This window comes from Ylistrum balloti, unplaced genomic scaffold (genome assembly GCF_031769215.1).
Source record: "Ylistrum balloti isolate Yb309-2 unplaced genomic scaffold, AGI_CSIRO_Ybal_v1 Utg370738, whole genome shotgun sequence".
Taxonomy (NCBI): Eukaryota; Metazoa; Mollusca; class Bivalvia; order Pectinida; family Pectinidae; genus Ylistrum; species Ylistrum balloti.
This window is the reverse complement of record NW_026782435.1, coordinates 107,806-127,104: the sequence shown is the minus strand read 5'-3', so window position 1 is coordinate 127,104 and position 19,299 is coordinate 107,806. Positions and strand designations below refer to the sequence as shown.

At 37.1% G+C, this 19,299-nt stretch overlaps 2 protein-coding genes across 2 annotated transcripts; both read right to left on the bottom strand.

Annotated features, from left to right (window-relative positions):
- Positions 1-1,646: 1,646 nt before the first annotated feature.
- Positions 1,647-5,028, bottom strand: LOC132557912 (MIF-like protein mif-2). The gene is made up of 3 exons (XM_060222439.1): positions 4,921-5,028; positions 2,323-2,495; positions 1,647-1,733 (listed from the first exon to the last, which is right to left on the bottom strand). Exons 1-3 carry the CDS (start codon positions 5,026-5,028, stop codon positions 1,679-1,681), a joined length of 336 nt encoding a protein of 111 aa, XP_060078422.1. The 3' UTR covers positions 1,647-1,678.
- Positions 5,029-7,777: 2,749 nt separating this feature from the next.
- Positions 7,778-11,524, bottom strand: LOC132557911 (uncharacterized). Its single transcript, XM_060222438.1, has 3 exons — positions 11,390-11,524; positions 8,297-8,469; positions 7,778-7,889 (listed from the first exon to the last, which is right to left on the bottom strand). Exons 1-3 carry the CDS (start codon positions 11,495-11,497, stop codon positions 7,835-7,837), a joined length of 336 nt encoding a protein of 111 aa, XP_060078421.1. The 5' UTR covers positions 11,498-11,524; the 3' UTR covers positions 7,778-7,834.
- Positions 11,525-19,299: the final 7,775 nt, after the last annotated feature.

Genomic DNA, 19,299 nt, shown 5'->3' with positions numbered 1-19,299 from the left:
ACAGAGCTAAGCTTACTTGATAAGAAAGGAAACCCCACATATACATTATGCAATCTTGTGATCGTTGCAATTAAGGCAGAAATGATAGCCAATCTTGCTACAGTATCAAAATCATACAGATTGCTTATTAATGATAATGATACAGACCTCCTCCGTTTATTTAGGATTTCTAAACTGTAAAAGACCCCATTCAAACGGCGTATTATTGCTGACTCGTCCAGCTATTCAACCAAACAAATGTTACTTTTTTCAGCAACGTATTAACTGACACGGTTCAAGAGATGCAGGTTTATAAAACTCATTGAGCTATAAATCTGATGCTCGTAAACTTGACTGTTGGTTCCATTGTTGTAAACCATGTTCTCATTCGAGAACATACCATTATTTTCTTGGATATAGAAAGATTTACATGAATGTGTCGTCTATGAAGCGGAATACCTCGCTAGCGATGACGTTTACGCACGTATCAGGGGAACTTCTACATGCAGATTTGTAACCTGCTCAAGTGTAAGGGAACATCGAAGTCATCATGCGGAAAACGACTAAGGCGAAAACGCATTTCCGAAAAATAAGAATATCTAGATTTCTGAAGACCCTTTTCAGAGGTCCTCACTTACCAGAACGAAAGTTTGGCAGTCCCACTTCGGAACACATGATCTTACACCCCGTCCATCCCCTCTACGGACATGGGGTTGTTAGACCTGGTGGTGTCCGTAGGTTTGTTTGGTCGAGTAAGCACCAACGTAGGTACCAATGTGTACAATCAAATCAATGCATCTCGTCGAAGAAACTGAATAGATATCTATGTATTCTCTGTATTTCTTGTTTTAATAAAGGATAATTGTTACAATTATAAACAGGAAGACTTATCACCAATTACATTGATATATTTATTAAATACATGCCCTGTAGAAGTCGCAACTACCGTTAACACAGTGAACGGACTATAACGTGTAATACGTAACAGTCGGTCATACAATACCACTATACTGTTACCTACCAACTATACCTATATACAATACAAATATGAATTATCTTAATCATAACTAATATAGTAATTAATACAAATAAATATATGACAACAATATGAAATCAGGAATTGAAATGTCTTTCTGAAAATTAAAGTTGGTGGAAATATAAGTGTATAGAACAAAGGATTGGATCAAATTCTTAAGACTAGTGGGATTTCTATTTGTGTAACGGTTTATACACACACAAACGGACAATGTTTCTTTTCACAAGATTGTTTCAATATATATTTCAATATTGTCGCTGTATTGGAGACATTGCTATCTAGTATTATGATTACACTGGTGCCAGTATAATGTAAGCGTTCGTTAACGTAATACGAAATATCTAAAATATTTTCATCGATATATTTGAATTACACTTATTCTTGTGGCAAATAAATTTTGAAAAAATGTTAAAGAAACAAGAAGAAAATGCAACATGTGAACATAATCTAAACACAAATTCAATAAAACAAATGAGTACATGTCTTCTGCTTCCAACCATAAATACGTCATTGTGTACTCCGTATGTCGTGAAATATTGAGGAGTCCCTCTCGCCTGTCAACTCATCATTTATGCGTATAGCCGACCATGTATTTATGCTACCAACACACAACAATGATTACCAATAATGTGTTTTTCTGTTTTTTGTTCATCACTTCCATAATCAAAGTCCGAGTCCAACCATCGTCTTATCGACTGGAAAGTACTGAAAGACGACCCTGTAATGACAAATAGTTCCATTATTACATAATATCAAACTAAAATAAACAAATCTAACAACAATCATCAATACTGTTTTAATAGAATAGAAAAAGCGATACTTCGATAATTAAAATAAAAACATGATGATAATTTTATAACATCCTCGGACGTTACACTTTAACTCCTAGGTGGTATGTTCTCCCCATATGTTTCCTTTCCATATACATGTACTTCAGAACGTGGTCAAAAGACAATTTGTTGCAGTTGCTCATCAAATGTAATTCAGACGCATGGCAGCATATACCGATACTTTTCTCTCATATAGAACATAGAGAAAAGTCATCGTTGTCTTCCACAGCTAAGAACATGCGATACTATATAAGAGAGATTACATGAAAGCGGTTTTTCAACTTCTATAAAATGCTGGGTACAGTGGTTTGTTCTGAGTATTTTATCTGTTTACTTATAAAACGTGCAGAGTCTATCGCTACGAATGATTTAAGAAATAAGACGATATGCGTAGAGTTTAAAACATTCTCTAAAACTCTAATATTAATCTATTAGAGAGATCGTAAAAAAATCTTAGAAAATCATTAATATACTGACCTGTTAGCTGGCATATTAAGTTTCTCGTGTATGGCTTTGTTCAGTTTCTCGGTGTAGGAGGGGTTCCGTTCAGCATCAAATCTGTCAATGGCGTGGATTTGGACAATCATTGTAGGGTCGGACGTACTCATCCTCATCATCATCATATCTGGCATCACCGTGGTGGTGATCCTCTGCAACAACCACCGTTGTCATTAAGTATTCTGTGTCATTATAAGAGCTAGAGTAAAGAGTTACTAGTATCCATCTCCTAAGACAACCGTACATCCGATTTGATATTAGATTGAGTCTATGGTATTCTCTTTGCGTTGATGACCATTTTCTTACTCTATCTTATTTCAAATCTGTATCATATTCAACATAAAGATACAAAATAAAGAGCATAGGTCCTCCTTGAAATGATTTCACTAGTAATAGACGCGCAGTAATATAGAATACCTAAACAATTGATGAAATGGCGTGCTAAATACACAGCTGTAAGAATACCTATCGACTCCGTCATTCCAGTCTGGATATTCCGAGACAACACTTTCTTAGTTTTCGATTTTTAGCCACTTAGTTTAACAATGTGTTACATTGTTTAATTAATCGTAGTATCAAAAGTTAATAATGCTCTGTGAATAGATTTCGTTTTGACATAAACAACAATAGATGGTATTTATCACAGTTTTGAAGCTTATAACGTTTGCGGTGTCAATATTTGGAAATTGTTCATTTTCAATTAATCAGTTTTAACTTTATGTATATGTACTGTGTTCCGTGTAAAGAATTGGTGGATATCCATTGTTTTCTCGTGTCTCACAGGATTTAATGTACTGATTGCAAACATTTAGAACCTTTCAATAAAGCATTAAACTGCATCATTATAGCTAAGACTCATCACTGATGCTAGGAGCCTATAGTGTAGGAGCCTATAAGGTGAGATAGGAAATCCAAATCCTTTGATCGAGATACATTGTCAATGTTAAAATATACCCTTAAATGTGCATGAACCACATACTTCAATAGCATTGGATAATTGAAAAAATCGAGTATATTTACATGTATTGGAGATAGTGCCACTATGTTTCCAACATAGTCTAGGTACTATATACAGATAAAGACAAGACAAGATAAAGACACCTATACGAGTCACATTATCTATAATAAGTTATTATCTGTAACCAAAGTAATCGCACAAGTGTAAATCAGAATAACCTGTGGTGCATTTAAAAAAAACTCGGCTCAAAATGTAGATACTTCAATTAACGACACGCACTGTAAGTCACATCAATACCCTTGTAAATTGTTTTCTTATACAATGATAAATGGCAATTTAGTATCAATAAAGCATTTATAGCGTTCTGGTCGAAAGATATCAATGTCAATCGTGAATAGAAATAGAAAGGAAGTTTAGATCTACGAGGGGTGATTTTTATGAGCCTTATATTGAAGGGTTTAACTTTTGGCGGACATATTGCATTATTTTGTAACATAATTCCATTCAGTATCTAAATATTTTACTAGAAATGTTTAAGATCCTCAATTTTCTAAGTTTGGCGGGGGTGAACCAGGGTATTTGCATTGTTTAGACTGTTGTTAGGCCTCTAGGATGAAATAATGGACCCATGTTCCATCCAAAGTCACAAACCTCTGCAGAAAGTTAGCATGATCTTTCTCTAAATGGTTCAGATTATCACGCAACAAAGTACGTCTGTGTGCTTCTGATCAATGAGCTGAGTTTTCTCAATGGAATGGAATGTACTTTGAAATCCCAACTGTACTGGCTATATCTTTCCTGTTAGCCATGACAATATTATGGACTTAATTGACAATTTCTGGAGTAGCAATAGTCACAGACCTCCGGGAAATGCGTCATCCCGAAGGCTCTGCCTGACCGGCTTTAATTCTGCCACCCACCTTTTCACTGTAACTTATAAAAGGGCATCCTTCCCAAGTGTTGTTACTATATCAGTATGAATATTCTTAGATGCTAGACATTTCTTATGCAAATATTGAATCACTACTCTTGTAGCGATTTTGTCCATTATGTAAAAGACTTGTTTACATTAGAGTGCTACCCCTTGGACATAAATTGACCAAATGACAGCAGTCTTCGGGAATATAGCCTTAAAATAGTCAGGAAATAGTAGAGCCGAGAAAGGACATTCCCGCTTAACTTTTTCAATTCAATGCTCACATCTTATCAATCATCGTATATAATGCTGAAAAAACATTTACATTGATTATCTGCACCTTTTGACCTATGATATGCAAAAGATATTTAGGACAAAGCTATCTATATCGTTTTAAGCCTAGTCGGTAGCTGTAACCCTGCCGTCAGTGAGTTTGAATCAGGTTAGGTTTACAACAACTGTGAAAAGTCGTTATTTGAGGTCACGTCACATTCCTGAGCTATAGAATAGTTTATGTGATAAAAACGTGTTACATCTGATTGACCTAAACAACATACATGGTTAACATACGATGAACACAAAACAGTGTTAAGCTGTCTATGCTGACTAACTTCAAAACACAATTAATAACTCGCACATTCTACCTAAAGTTGTTACAGGCTGTACATATATCTAAATTATACAAACAAGAATATTTGACTACCTCCATTGGTTTGTCCAGCACATCACTGACAAGCTCAGATATCCACTCCACAAAATCCTGTGGTATCTTGTCCTTGGAAAGGTTGGTGTAACACATAATGAACGGCATGTTGACTTGTAGGGACTGTCACAAGGGATGACTGTGTGCCCTTGCTGATGGTTGATGATATAAAGGATAGTCTACCTGTAGGTTCAGAGTAGGTCACACAATGAGAGATAAACCGGACCCAGCTGATTCGAGAGTAGATGTTAGCTTATGCTAGCTCATGTTATGTGTAAAATTATGTTAGTATTGTTTGATATATACAAAGAAGATCCAAATAAAATACTGTAGCCGATAGGTTTAGCTGCTGGTATGAGATCGTATGTAAACGCAACCTAAGTGTATGTGTGTTTGTGCATTAACAGGACAAGCTGTGACCTACTTGGTAGGGCAGACTACTATAGATATCACAACCCCAGCTGACACCAAACTAAACAGATTAAATATGTCTATTTAAAAATGTAAAATTCCTGTTGCTTTCGTGATGTTTCATATCATCATCATCAGCAGCAGCAGCATCATCATCAACAACAGCATCACCGTCATCGTCGTCCGCTTTAGCGTCGTCGTCCATATCCTTTTCATACATTCATTCATGTGCATTTCCATCTATGAATCAAAATACATTGCACTTCTTCTAGGTAGCTTGCATGCTTTTCGGATAATTAAGTGATAATGTATTTAGGAGGGAAAGAGAATTGTTCAAATAAATTATCAAATGTTTATTACTCAATGTTTTCGTATCTTTGTTTGATTGTTTGTTTGTGTTTTTTTTTTTTTTTTGTTTTTTTGTTTTTTTTTTTTTTTTTGGGGGGGGGGGGGGAGTTGTTTTGGTTTTGCTTGTTTGTTATTATTATTATTATTATATTTTTTCTGGTTTGCACGTGATTTATCGTCAGTTTATGTCTGGTATTCTGGTATTCAAAAGGAATTCCTTGAACAGGTCATGTTACCGTATGAGTATAATATCACCGTGAACGAAATTAGTGCCCAATATATGTACATGTTGGGGTCGTTACATGTGTGTGAGGACTTATTATTCCCACGACATTGCTAGCTATAACGGAAAGATTGGCAGGAAGAAAGGATGACACAAACTCATGATACTATGTTAATAGGGTTCTACCGACAGTTTTGTTTCCCCACCACGCTGTGTAGCGACAGCAGAAAGTATCAGTTACCAAACAACATACAAGCGGTTACGTGAATGTCAATAACAATTAGCTGATTTTTTTTCTTTCGCTGAAGGATTGAATTGCAAATATATTGCATTGATCTAAACAGGCTGACTTGCATGTTATGTTGGTAATTGAAGTAACGAAGGAAATACCATTATTATATCAGTTAACTTGCTTAGTTAGAAACAGTTAGAAATGCATGGGACAAAGCATTTAGTCATCTATACAACAGTCTGGTCACTAAGATTGGTCAATCCGATACTCTAGTATTAAATAACACTCTTTTCCCGTTGTTGGCAACGCGTGAAATATTGATGACAACTTCAGAGCAACCAGTTACCAAGCGGAGATGTTATGTCATGCCCTTGGAGTATTAGAAAATTGATTTGCCCCCAGAAAGGAAATTACGGCCATTTAGAGTTTTTGCATCAAATTCCAAATCGGTTGGTTAATTACATGTTTTCAGTCTTCGTGATTTTTTCTACCACTGGGCGTCTAACCGACGAACGTCAGTGTTTTGGCAGTTGCGCATCAAGGTCAATGGATCTTTATTCCTTGTCGACGATTGTTTTTGCTTGAAAATTCTTCTCGCTTACTTTTTTCAGAAACGCCGTTTCGTTTTGATTTGTCCAATAGAGGTTACCTCGGTTCAAATGGAGAAGTTCCATTCTGATTTTCTTATTAAATTTCTCGTTATCGTTGAATGATTACCCCATGAAAATGGGGTAAGATCGTGGACTTACCGATGTTTTGACTGAAAATATAATTTGGCTCTGCTAAGTATACAAATGTATATTGGATAAAGTAATTATTTTCAATGGAGTTCGTGCTTCACATGGCTTCACATTGTTTCACATGGTTTTCATTTTCAATCACTCCATCAGATGACACTAAAAACATGAATGTACATCATCACCACTATCACATTAAATGTATGTCCTCTCACAATGCTCTCTTGGTAAATTGGTGAATAGTTTAAGTTAAATTACCAGTCCCATTGAAAACTAAGTGTCCACGGTAGGGGTATTGTTACCTACATTATCAACAAGCAAATATCATATTTGGGTTTCATAACCGGATTTAGTATTATAACTTGTACTATTTTATTATATCACACTAGACATGCGTATCCATGATTCAACTATTATTTTCATGTTATACCTTATGGTGGAGACAGGGTACCTGTCGTGACAATAGAATGACGTCACGATAACAATCAAATGACCCCACGTCAACAATTCAATGAGGTCACATCTACAATTCCAAGCAATGAGGTAAAGAACATTACATATATGAAAAGGTCCTAAGGGTAGGAAAACATTCATTTACTCGGATCCTTGTGGATGAGATAAGAGGATCTCAATCCCTCAAACCATTGGAAAAGATTATTGAATAGGCAAACATTAGAATCTTCCCTGCGGTTTGCGATCCATCTGTAGTCAATGTCAAAAACGTATGTAAGGAGATATACATACTACAACAGAACATCGATTACTTTAATTTCTATTAAGAACTGTAATGTCAACATCATGATTTTACAGTAAGTTAGTGACACCTTTCAATTGTTTGTACAAAAGACGCATAAATGTTAATAGCAAATCTTTACATCTTCATACAAACTTTGAAAAGAAAACACATTCTTCGCTTAGGTTTATTGACAATCACAAATGAATTTCGTATGTAAAAATGGGTCGTCAATCCACATAACCAACCATATGTTGTTCCACGTGAAAATAGTGAAGGATCACCCTGAAATGTATAATTTATCGAAATAAATATTCAAAGACATACAGACGGTGTATTGCTAGTGTAATGTACGGCTAATTAAGTGTTGTACACACGAAAACAATAGAATGTTGCGCATACATGGTAGAACAGAAAGGATTGTACAAGACACAAGTGAATAGTACCTTTCGATGTTTTATACAAGGCACAAGTGAATATCACTATTCAAGGGTTTGTACAAGGTACAAGTGCATAGCAAATGTTTGTACAAAAGAAACTCAATTAAATAGCACATCTTAAAGGTTTGTACAAAAGACGCAAAATGAATAGCGTATATGAAGGTTTTATATAAAAGATCTTCTATTGATTGTTTTATAAGTTAGGGTGATAGTATAATATAAGGAATAATTGGGTCAAATTTCTATAAATACCTTTTAGCGGGTACATTTAGCTTTTCCCTAAAGCTTTTATTTAGTTTTGCTGTATAGCCGGGATTCCTCTCCTTATCAAATACTCCAATGGCATGGATTTGTACCAGCATCATGGGCGAAGGGTCTTCTAAACGCAACATACGGGCATTTGGAACCACGACCACACTTACGAACTAAACATATAAAACGAGAAATAGCCTATATAGTTTAAACCATACACTGATGGCGAAGATTCTTATATTACGAAATGGCATTAAAGGGGAAAAAGGCAACATTAACTTCATATTACAATAAAACTCCAGTGTAAAACAAAGGTAGAAGTCCCATCAGTATAAAAATCATTCATTTTATCAACACAAACATACTTATAAAGATGGCTGTCTATACGTGTAAAATGTTATAGAAATATCAGAACGACAACATGGAAGAATGAGCGGAATTTTATCCACAAGACATTTCAACCTAGTCGTGTTATCTTGTCTTACACAATTCAACCTAGTCGTGTTATCTTGTCTTACACAATTCAACCAAGTCGTGTTATCTTGTCTTACACATTTCAACCTAGTCGTGTTATCTTGTCTTACATATTTCAACCTAGTCGTGTTATCTTGTCTTACACAATTCAACCTAGTCGTGTTATCTTGTCTTACACAATTCAACCTAGTCGTGTTATCTTGTCTTACATATTTCAACCTAGTATCTTGTCTTACACATTTCAACCTAGTCGTGTTATCTTGTCTTACACAATTGTTATCTTGTCTTACACAATTCAACCTAGTCGTGTTATCTTGTCTTACACAATTCAACCTAGTCGTGTTATCTTGTCTTACACAATTCAACCAAGTCGTGTTATCTTGTCTTACACATTTCAACCTAGTCGTGTTATCTTGTCTTACACATTTCAACCTAGTTGTGTTATCTTGTCTTACACATTTCAACCTAGTCGTGTTATCTTGTCTTACATATTTCAACCTAGTCGTGTTATCTTGTCTTACACATTTCAACCTAGCCGTGTTATCTTGTCTTACACAATTGAAACCTAGTCGTGTTATCTTGTCTTACATATTTCAACTTAGTTGTGTTATCTTGTCTTACACATTTCAACCTAGTCGTGTTATCTTGTCTTACATATTTCAACCTAGTCGTGTTATCTTGTCTTACATATTTCAACCTAGTCGTGTTATCTTGTCTTACACATTTCAACCTAGTCGTGTTATCTTGTCTTACACAATTCAACCTAGTCGTGTTATCTTGTCTTACACAATTCAACCTAGTCGTGTTATCTTGTCTTGCATATTTCAACCTAGTCGTGTTATCTTGTCTTACACAATTCAACCTAGTCGTGTTGTCTTACATATTTCAACCAAGTCGTGTTATCTTGTCTTAAACATTTCAACCTAGTCGTGTTATCTTGTCTTACACAATTCAACCTAGTCGTGTTATCTTGTCTTACATATTTCAACCTAGTCGTGTTATCTTGTCTTACATATTTCAACTTAGTTGTGTTATCTTGTCTTACACATTTCAACCTAGTCGTGTTATCTTGTCTTACATATTTCAACCTAGTCGTGTTATCTTGTCTTACATATTTCAACCTAGTCGTGTTATCTTGTCTTACACATTTCAACCTAGTCGTGTTATCTTGTCTTACACAATTCAACCTAGTCGTGTTATCTTGTCTTACATATTTCAACCTAGTCGTGTTATCTTGTCTTACACAATTCAACCTAGTCGTGTTGTCTTACATATTTCAACCAAGTCGTGTTATCTTGTCTTAAACATTTCAACCTAGTCGTGTTATCTTGTCTTACACAATTCAACCTAGTCGTGTTATCTTGTCTTACATATTTCAACCTAGTCGTGTTATCTTGTCTTACACATTTCAACCTAGCCGTGTTATCTTGTCTTACACAATTGAAACTAGTCGTGTTATCTTGTCTTACATATTTCAACTTAGTCGTGTTATCTTGTCTTACATATTTCAACTTAGTCGTGTTATCTTGTCTTACATATTTCAACCTAGTCGTGTTATCTTGTCTTACACAATTCAACCAAGTCGTGTCATCTTGTCTTACATATTTCAAACTAGTCGTGTTATCTTGTCTTATTGACTCTTTACCCCACACATATTCCAGCTAATGTTTAGAAGTCTTTGTCCCCATCTGAAAAATTCAATGTTGTTCGTAAGAGTTGCCATTTATTGTTAACGTAATACATACTACTGTTATATGAGGTGGCGGTGACAGTGTTAATTAAACCAAACAATTTGTAATCAGGTACCATAACCATATCAATTACCGCCCAATTCAGAGTTAAAAGGTCATCATGCCAAAATGTTCAGTAGCAAGTCTTATATGTGCAGTGAGAATACAAACAAAATCAAACACCACATCACCGTAATAGAGTTGGTAAGATGATGAAATAGATGTCGGAGATAATGTTAATAACATTTCTTTGTCAATAGTTTGGCATTCAACACCTATTTGGAATGAGATCAGCTACACGTATTTTCAAAAGAAGGTACCGAAGAGGTTGTTGTTTTATTTATATTTATTTTATGTTCATTGGTATAATTTTCGCAGTTTTACCGAATGCTTAACCCAATAAGAACGTATTTTTACACTTAAATCATTAAATGAACATTTTCTAAGAATCTCTACTTTTCGTCGATCCTTGAAATCAATGAGGAATAGATCCTCTTCAGAATAACAGCTTCTGGACAACAATGGGATGTCAAGGCGTCAGCAGTGATATAACTAGGATTCACAGTTATAATGGACGTCTGATTCTGTAGACATAACATTACAGGATGTCAAGGCGTCAGTAGTGATATAACTGGAGTTTACAGTCATAATGGACGTCTGATTCTGTAGACATAACATTACAGGATGTCAAGGCGTCAGTAGTGATATAACTGGAGTTTACAGTTATAATGGACGTCTGATTCTGTAGACATAACATTACAGGATGTCAAGGCGTCAGTAGTGATATAACTGGAGTTTACAGTCATAATGGACGTCTGATTCTGTAGACATAACATTACAGGATGTCAAGGCATCAGCAGTGGAGATTATAGTTAAACCCACACCTCACCTTGGCGGGGTTATCTACCACTTCAGCTACAACACCGGTGGCCCATATCTCGAAGTCCTCTGGTAACTGGTCCGTGTTCAAGTTGGTGTAACACATGACGGTCGGCATGGTAATAGTACGGCGTGAGACAGTGGAAATTAGCCAAGAATTGGGTGTCGCCTACCACGTGGTCCAGATTCTATTAGGAAAGAAATAACCTGTGCGTTGAATATTCATATTGGCCGAATTCATTTCTTCAGCAGGTATGTCAACCATCTTTTATTCAGAAATTTCTAATGGACTATACTTAAATAGGAGATATTCCTACCTATGTTCCCCTGTCCCATATAGATATAGACTCGCCTGTTATCAATATGGTAATCGGATGCAATCATGATGAGTTCACGCAGAATTCGTATCTATAAATAGTGTTTAACCTATGACCTCACGATAACAGTTTTCAGTCGTTCCTAAGTGTACGCATTTAAGTAAATTTGTCAATAGGATGTCATCACCATCGTAACAGAAGTAAATGCATCGAATGTTTGATATTGTAGCACTGTACGCTAAGTAGTACGTCAGCATATCGGTCACATCATCTAGTTGATCTTCGATTTTAGAAAACATTTAATCATCATCGGTCTTAAAGATTAGATAATAAGAAAATTATATACCAAATCGACAGGTTTTATGAAGAAAATAAACATTTCAGTAGATTTGACCATCGGTTTTACTCAAATCTTCTGATATTTTTTGCTCTTGGTTTGTCGTACAGAAAGTTCGCGCCAATGAAGTTTTTAATTGGTCATTAAAAAGGAAGCATTCGATTCTGCACCGTTTCTACACAGGATGTAACAAATTGCAAACTGACGTTTTCTATTCGTAATAACAGCCTATCACATATTCCTTTTTGTGGAAAATCAGTTTTCGTTTACATATTTCAGCATCAACCACCACCAGGTATACTGGTTACTCCTACACCTACGAACCACGAGAACGTTGCCAATGTATCAATATTAGAGTGACGATTGGGTTATCTACCTATCTAAACAAAGTCAAAACATCATTACACAACTTTCTTTTTGTTAAAAGTCGATAGCGAATATTGCTTTAGTATTGTACAACACACACAAGTGAATAGCACCTTTGATATACTAGTTTAGATACAGTAAAGCCAAACAATTAATCAAACGGCATCCTACAGCTGTTTTGTCCTTCTAGGACTCGTCAGTGATGCTACATCCTACAGCTGTTTTGTCCTTCTAGGACTCGTCAGTGATGCTACATCCTACAGCTGTTTTGTCCTTCTAGGACTCGTCAGTGATGCTACATCCTACAGCTGTTTTGTCCTTCTAGGACTCGTCAGTGATGCTACATCCTACAGCTGTTTTGTCCTTCTAGGACTCGTCAGTGATGCTACATCCTACAGCTGTTTCGTTCTTTTAGGACTCGTCAGTGATGCTACATCCTACAGCTGTTTCGTTCTTTTAGGACTCGTCAGTGATGCTACATCCTACAGCTGTTTTGTCCTTCTAGGACTCGTCAGTGATGCTACATCCTACAGCTGTTTTGTCCTAGGACTCGTCAGTGATGCTACATCCTACAGCTGTTTCGTTCTTTTAGGACTCGTCAGTGATGCTACATCCTACAGCTGTTTTGTCCTTCTAGGACTCGTCAGTGATGCTACATCCTACAGCTGTTTTGTCCTAGGACTCGTCAGTGATGCTGCATCCTACAGTACATCCTACAGCTGTTTCGTTCTTTTAGGACTCGTCAGTGATGCTGCATCCTACAGCTGTTTCGTTCTTTTAGGACTCGTCAGTGATGCTGCATCCTACAGCTGTTTCGTTCTTTTAGGACTCGTCAGTGATGCTACATCCTACAGCTGTTTTGTCCTGATGCTACATCCTACAGCTGTTTTGTCCTTCTAGGACTCGTCAGTGATGCTACATCCTACAGCTGTTTTGTCCTTTTAGGACTCGTCAGTGATGCTACATCCTACAGCTGTTTCGTTCTTCTTTTAGGACTCGTCAGTGATGCTACATCCTACAGCTGTTTCGTTCTTTTAGGACTCGTCAGTGATGCTACATCCTACAGCTGTTTTGTCCTTCTAGGACTCGTCAGTGATGCTGCATCCTACAGCTGTTTCGTTCTTTTAGGACTCGTCAGTGATGCTACATCCTACAGATGTTTCGTTCTTTTAGGACTCGTCAGTGATGTCATCCTACAGGACTCGTCAGTGATGCTACATCCTACAGGACTCGTCAGTGATGCTACATCATACAGCTGCTTCGTCCTTTTAGGACTCGTCAGTGATGCTATATCATACAGCTGTTTGTCCTTTTAGGACTCGTCAGTGATGCTACATCATACAGCTGTTTGTCCTTTTAGGACTCGTCAGTGATGCTACATCATACAGCTGTTTGTCCTTTTAGGACTCGTCAGTGATGCTACATCCTACAGCTGTTTCGTTCTTTTAGGACTCGTCAGTGATGCTACATCCTACAGCTGTTTCGTCCTTCTAGGACTCGTCAGTGATGCTACATCCTACAGCTGTTTTGTCCTAGGACTCGTCAGTGATGCTGCATCCTACAGCTGTTTTGTCCTTCTAGGACTCGTCAGTGATGCTACATCCTACAGCTGTTTCGTTCTTTTAGGACTCGTCAGTGATGCTACATCCTACAGCTGTTTCGTTCTTTTAGGACTCGTCAGTGATGCTACATCCTACAGCTGTTTCGTTCTTTTAGGACTCGTCAGTGATGCTACATCCTACAGCTGTTTCGTTCTTTTAGGACTCGTCAGTGATGCTACATCCTACAGCTGTTTCGTTCTTTTAGGACTCGTCAGTGATGCTACATCCTACAGCTGTTTCGTTCTTTTAGGACTCGTCAGTGATGCTACATCCTACAGCTGTTTTGTCCTTCTAGGACTCGTCAGTGATGCTACATCCTACAGCTGTTTCGTTCTTTTAGGACTCGTCAGTGATGCTACATCCTACAGCTGTTTCGTTCTTTTAGGACTCGTCAGTGATGCTACATCCTACAGCTGTTTCGTTCTTTTAGGACTCGTCAGTGATGCTACATCCTACAGCTGTTTCGTTCTTTTAGGACTCGTCAGTGATGCTACATCCTACAGCTGTTTCGTTCTTTTAGGACTCGTCAGTGATGCTACATCCTACAGCTGTTTCGTTCTTTTAGGACTCGTCAGTGATGCTGCATCATACAGCTGTTTCGTCCTTTTAGGACTCGTCAGTGATGCTACATCCTACAGCTGTTTCGTTCTTTTAGGACTCGTCAGTGATGCTACATCCTACAGCTGTTTCGTTCTTTTAGGACTCGTCAGTGATGCTACATCCTACAGCTGTTTCGTTCTTTTAGGACTCGTCAGTGATGCTACATCCTACAGCTGTTTCGTTCTTTTAGGACTCGTCAGTGATGCTACATCCTACAGCTGTTTCGTTCTTTTAGGACTCGTCAGTGATGCTACATCCTACAGCTGTTTCGTTCTTTTAGGACTCGTCAGTGATGCTACATCCTACAGCTGTTTCGTTCTTTTAGGACTCGTCAGTGATGCTACATCCTACAGCTGTTTCGTTCTTTTAGGACTCGTCAGTGATGCTACATCCTACAGCTGTTTCGTTCTTTTAGGACTCGTCAGTGATGCTACATCCTACAGCTGTTTTGTTCTTTTAGGACTCGTCAGTGATGCTACATCCTACAGCTGTTTCGTTCTTTTAGGACTCGTCAGTGATGCTACATCCTACAGCTGTTTCGTTCCTTTTAGGACTCGTCAGTGATGCTACATCCTACAGCTGTTTCGTTCTTTTAGGACTCGTCAGTGATGCTACATCCTACAGCTGTTTCGTTCTTTTAGGACTCGTCAGTGATGCTACATCCTACAGCTGTTTCGTTCTTTTAGGACTCGTCAGTGATGCTACATCCTACAGCTGTTTTGTCCTTTTAGGACTCGTCAGTGATGCTACATCATACAGCTGTTTCGTCCTTTTAGGACTCGTCAGTGATGCTATATCATACAGCTGTTTTGTCCTTTTAGGACTCGTCAGTGATGCTACATCCTACAGCTGTTTTGTCCTAGGACTCGTCAGTGATGTTACATCATACAGCTGTTTTGTCCTTCTAGGACTCGTCAGTGATGCTACATCCTACAGCTGTTTCGTTCTTTTAGGACTCGTCAGTGATGCTACATCCTACAGCTGTTTTGTCCTTTTAGGACTCGTCAGTGATGCTACATCCTACAGCTGTTTCGTTCTTTTAGGACTCGTCAGTGATGCTACATCCTACAGCTGTTTCGTTCTTTTAGGACTCGTCAGTGATGCTACATCCTACAGCTGTTTCGTTCTTTTAGGACTCGTCAGTGATGCTACATCCTACAGCTGTTTCGTTCTTTTAGGACTCGTCAGTGATGCTACATCCTACAGCTGTTTCGTTCTTTTAGGACTCGTCAGTGATGCTACATCCTACAGCTGTTTCGTTCTTTTACAGTGATGCTGCTGTTTCGTTCTTTTAGGACTCGTCAGTGATGCTACATCCTACAGCTGTTTCGTTCTTTTAGGACTCGTCAGTGATGCTACATCCTACAGCTGTTTCGTTCTTTTAGGACTCGTCAGTGATGCTACATCCTACAGCTGTTTCGTTCTTTTAGGACTCGTCAGTGATGCTACATCCTACAGCTGTTTCGTTCTTTTAGGACTCGTCAGTGATGCTACATCCTACAGCTGTTTTGTCCTTTTAGGACTCGTCAGTGATGCTACATCCTACAGCTGTTTCGTTCTTTTAGGACTCGTCAGTGATGCTACATCCTACAGCTGTTTCGTTCTTTTAGGACTCGTCAGTGATGCTACATCCTACAGCTGTTTCGTTCTTTTAGGACTCGTCAGTGATGCTACATCCTACAGCTGTTTCGTTCTTTTAGGACTCGTCAGTGATGCTACATCCTACAGCTGTTTCGTTCTTTTAGGACTCGTCAGTGATGCTACATCCTACAGCTGTTTCGTTCTTCTAGGACTCGTCAGTGATGCTACATCCTACAGCTGTTTTGTCCTTCTAGGACTCGTCAGTGATGCTACATCCTACAGCTGTTTCGTTCTTTTAGGACTCGTCAGTGATGCTACATCCTACAGCTGTTTCGTTCTTTTAGGACTCGTCAGTGATGCTACATCCTACAGCTGTTTTGTCCTAGGACTCGTCAGTGATGCTGCATCCTACAGCTGTTTCGTTCTTTTAGGACTCGTCAGTGATGCTACATCCTACAGCTGTTTCGTTCTTTTAGGACTCGTCAGTGATGCTACATCCTACAGCTGTTTCGTTCTTTTAGGACTCGTCAGTGATGCTGCATCCTACAGCTGTTTCGTTCTTTTAGGACTCGTCAGTGATGCTACATCCTACAGCTGTTTCGTTCTTTTAGGACTCGTCAGTGATGCTGCATCCTACAGCTGTTTCGTTCTTTTAGGACTCGTCAGTGATGCTACATCCTACAGCTGTTTCGTTCTTTTAGGACTCGTCAGTGATGCTACATCCTACAGCTGTTTCGTTCTTTTAGGACTCGTCAGTGATGCTACATCCTACAGCTGTTTTGTCCTTTTAGGACTCGTCAGTGATGCTACATCCTACAGCTGTTTCGTTCTTTTAGGACTCGTCAGTGATGCTACATCCTACAGCTGTTTCGTTCTTTTAGGACTCGTCAGTGATGCTAAGGGCTTAAAGTTTGAAGTCAATGAGGCGACTGAGAAAAATCCAATTAATCACAAACAAAATCAAAGTCTAGATAGGAAGATGCACTTGTCTGATAATTCAATGAATCTCTTAATTTTCATCTGTCTGATAATTTTAGAACAAGTACATATGTATATTCTCAACCGTGTCACTTTCCGCAGTAATTAAAACGTAGCATGTAGGTTAAATTTAGACGGACTGGTGACTTCTCTTTGACGGTGTTGGCATGGAAAACCAAATACTCAATATGGTCACTATACGATGTCAAAGAAAATAAACATTAATCTAAACGTATACACAGCATAGAGAGATCTGAATATTAACATCAGACATATCTATTACATCACAGTATGGACCAAGAGAGTATATATAATTATACACATGAATGATGAGTAAGGAGACACGCTTGCAGAATCTAATGAGCTGGTGCAATATAAATAATGAATAAATGTACATCACACAGCTATTGTGTCTTTCTTTGGTGGATTTATTGTCCCTTGATTGGTGATAGTCATTTCGTGGTTGGTAATCCTTGTAGTAGCTGTTAGTTACCTCTCTGAATAACATACTGAAGGTCCATCCACATGACGTCGAGGTAGTTAAAGTGTCCCAAGATGACACAACCATGTCAGCATAAACCAGACAAACAGGCTAAGGATCTTCACCTCAGCTTACATACAAATGAGCCAACTCTCTAACCGGCTAGACTAGTGCCATCAATAACATTTTGTCCTACTGGTCATCAGAGATGAAAATAACATTCATCCTTAATATCATGTTTTCCATGATTGTTAGAGTACTCTTGATGAAAGTCTTAATCGTTCAAATTTGATACAGTTTAGCACAACAAATCAAGGATAGTGTTGGATGTTTTTATTGTTTTATCTAAAAATTATACATATTATTCAACTAAATCCAATCACAATCACAACACTGACTCTTTCATATAACTAACCTTTCAACTTCCATACAAAAGAAATAGCAAGTTTGTATTAACTTTTAAACTAACTAATTATAGAGAAAAAGCACTTGGAAAGTCTGTGTAATTGTACATTTTTCTGTATGTACAAAGACACACATTTAATATTAAATAATTAAGTTTTGAAAAAACATTGCTCTTCACGAAACACCAAAAAGCTAGAGAAGTATGGGCTTCATTGTACAGAGCTTTGTATCTAGAATGTAAACAATAGTATATTGTTTCGAGAGTGTAATCAATAGTATATTGTTTCTAGAGTGTAAACCATAGTATATTGTTTTTAGAGTGTAAACAATAGTATATTGTTTCTAGAGTGTAAACAATAGTATATTGTTTCTAGAATGTGAACAATAGTATATTGTTTCTAGAGTGTAAACAATAGTATATTGTTTCTAGAATGTAAACAATAGTATATTGTTTCTAGAATGTGAACAATAGTATATTGTTTCTGGAGTGTAAACAATAGTATATTGTTTCGAGAGTGTAAACAATAGTATATTGTTTCTAGAATGTAAACAATAGTATATTGTGTTTTTTTGTTTATTCTAAATGAGATATTAATGAGTCTTACTCTACTACTTGTATGTACAGTATAATACACAATGTACTTTGTGTAATTTTATAATGTAATACTAAACAAAAATACATGGAAAAGGAAACATGATCATGAAAACTACAGGGTAAGCTCTCACTAAAAAGACTTGGTCTAAAACATACACTGTAGTACACTTTTGTGGAATCTCATTAGTCCAGACGTTTTTATTTCACAAAACCATCAAATAAAGATAAGTTAAACAACCGGTATTATAAATCCATTCCTGAATCATAAATCTGGAGTAATGACATTCCACCTCAACATTTACAACATACAGTACACACAACACTAATAGACTATCTCTGATAGCCTGGTCTTCCAATATATTAATCTACACAACGAGCTATAATAATAATACATTACGAACCATGTATATTCAGTCAAATCAATTAATGAGGTACAACAATTCAGGCTACTATAATGAAATAGGACTGTATTCATTACAATATCTGTACCTTGTCCATGATTGTATTTATTGTATACTGCATATGGCCTCAAGTTTAACTAAAACTTGAAAAATTAACAATTTACATTGAAACTTGTACACAAATTGCACATTGTTAGAGAGAGACAGATTGTGTTTACTATTATACTATTTCAATATATCAATGTTACATTTGTACAT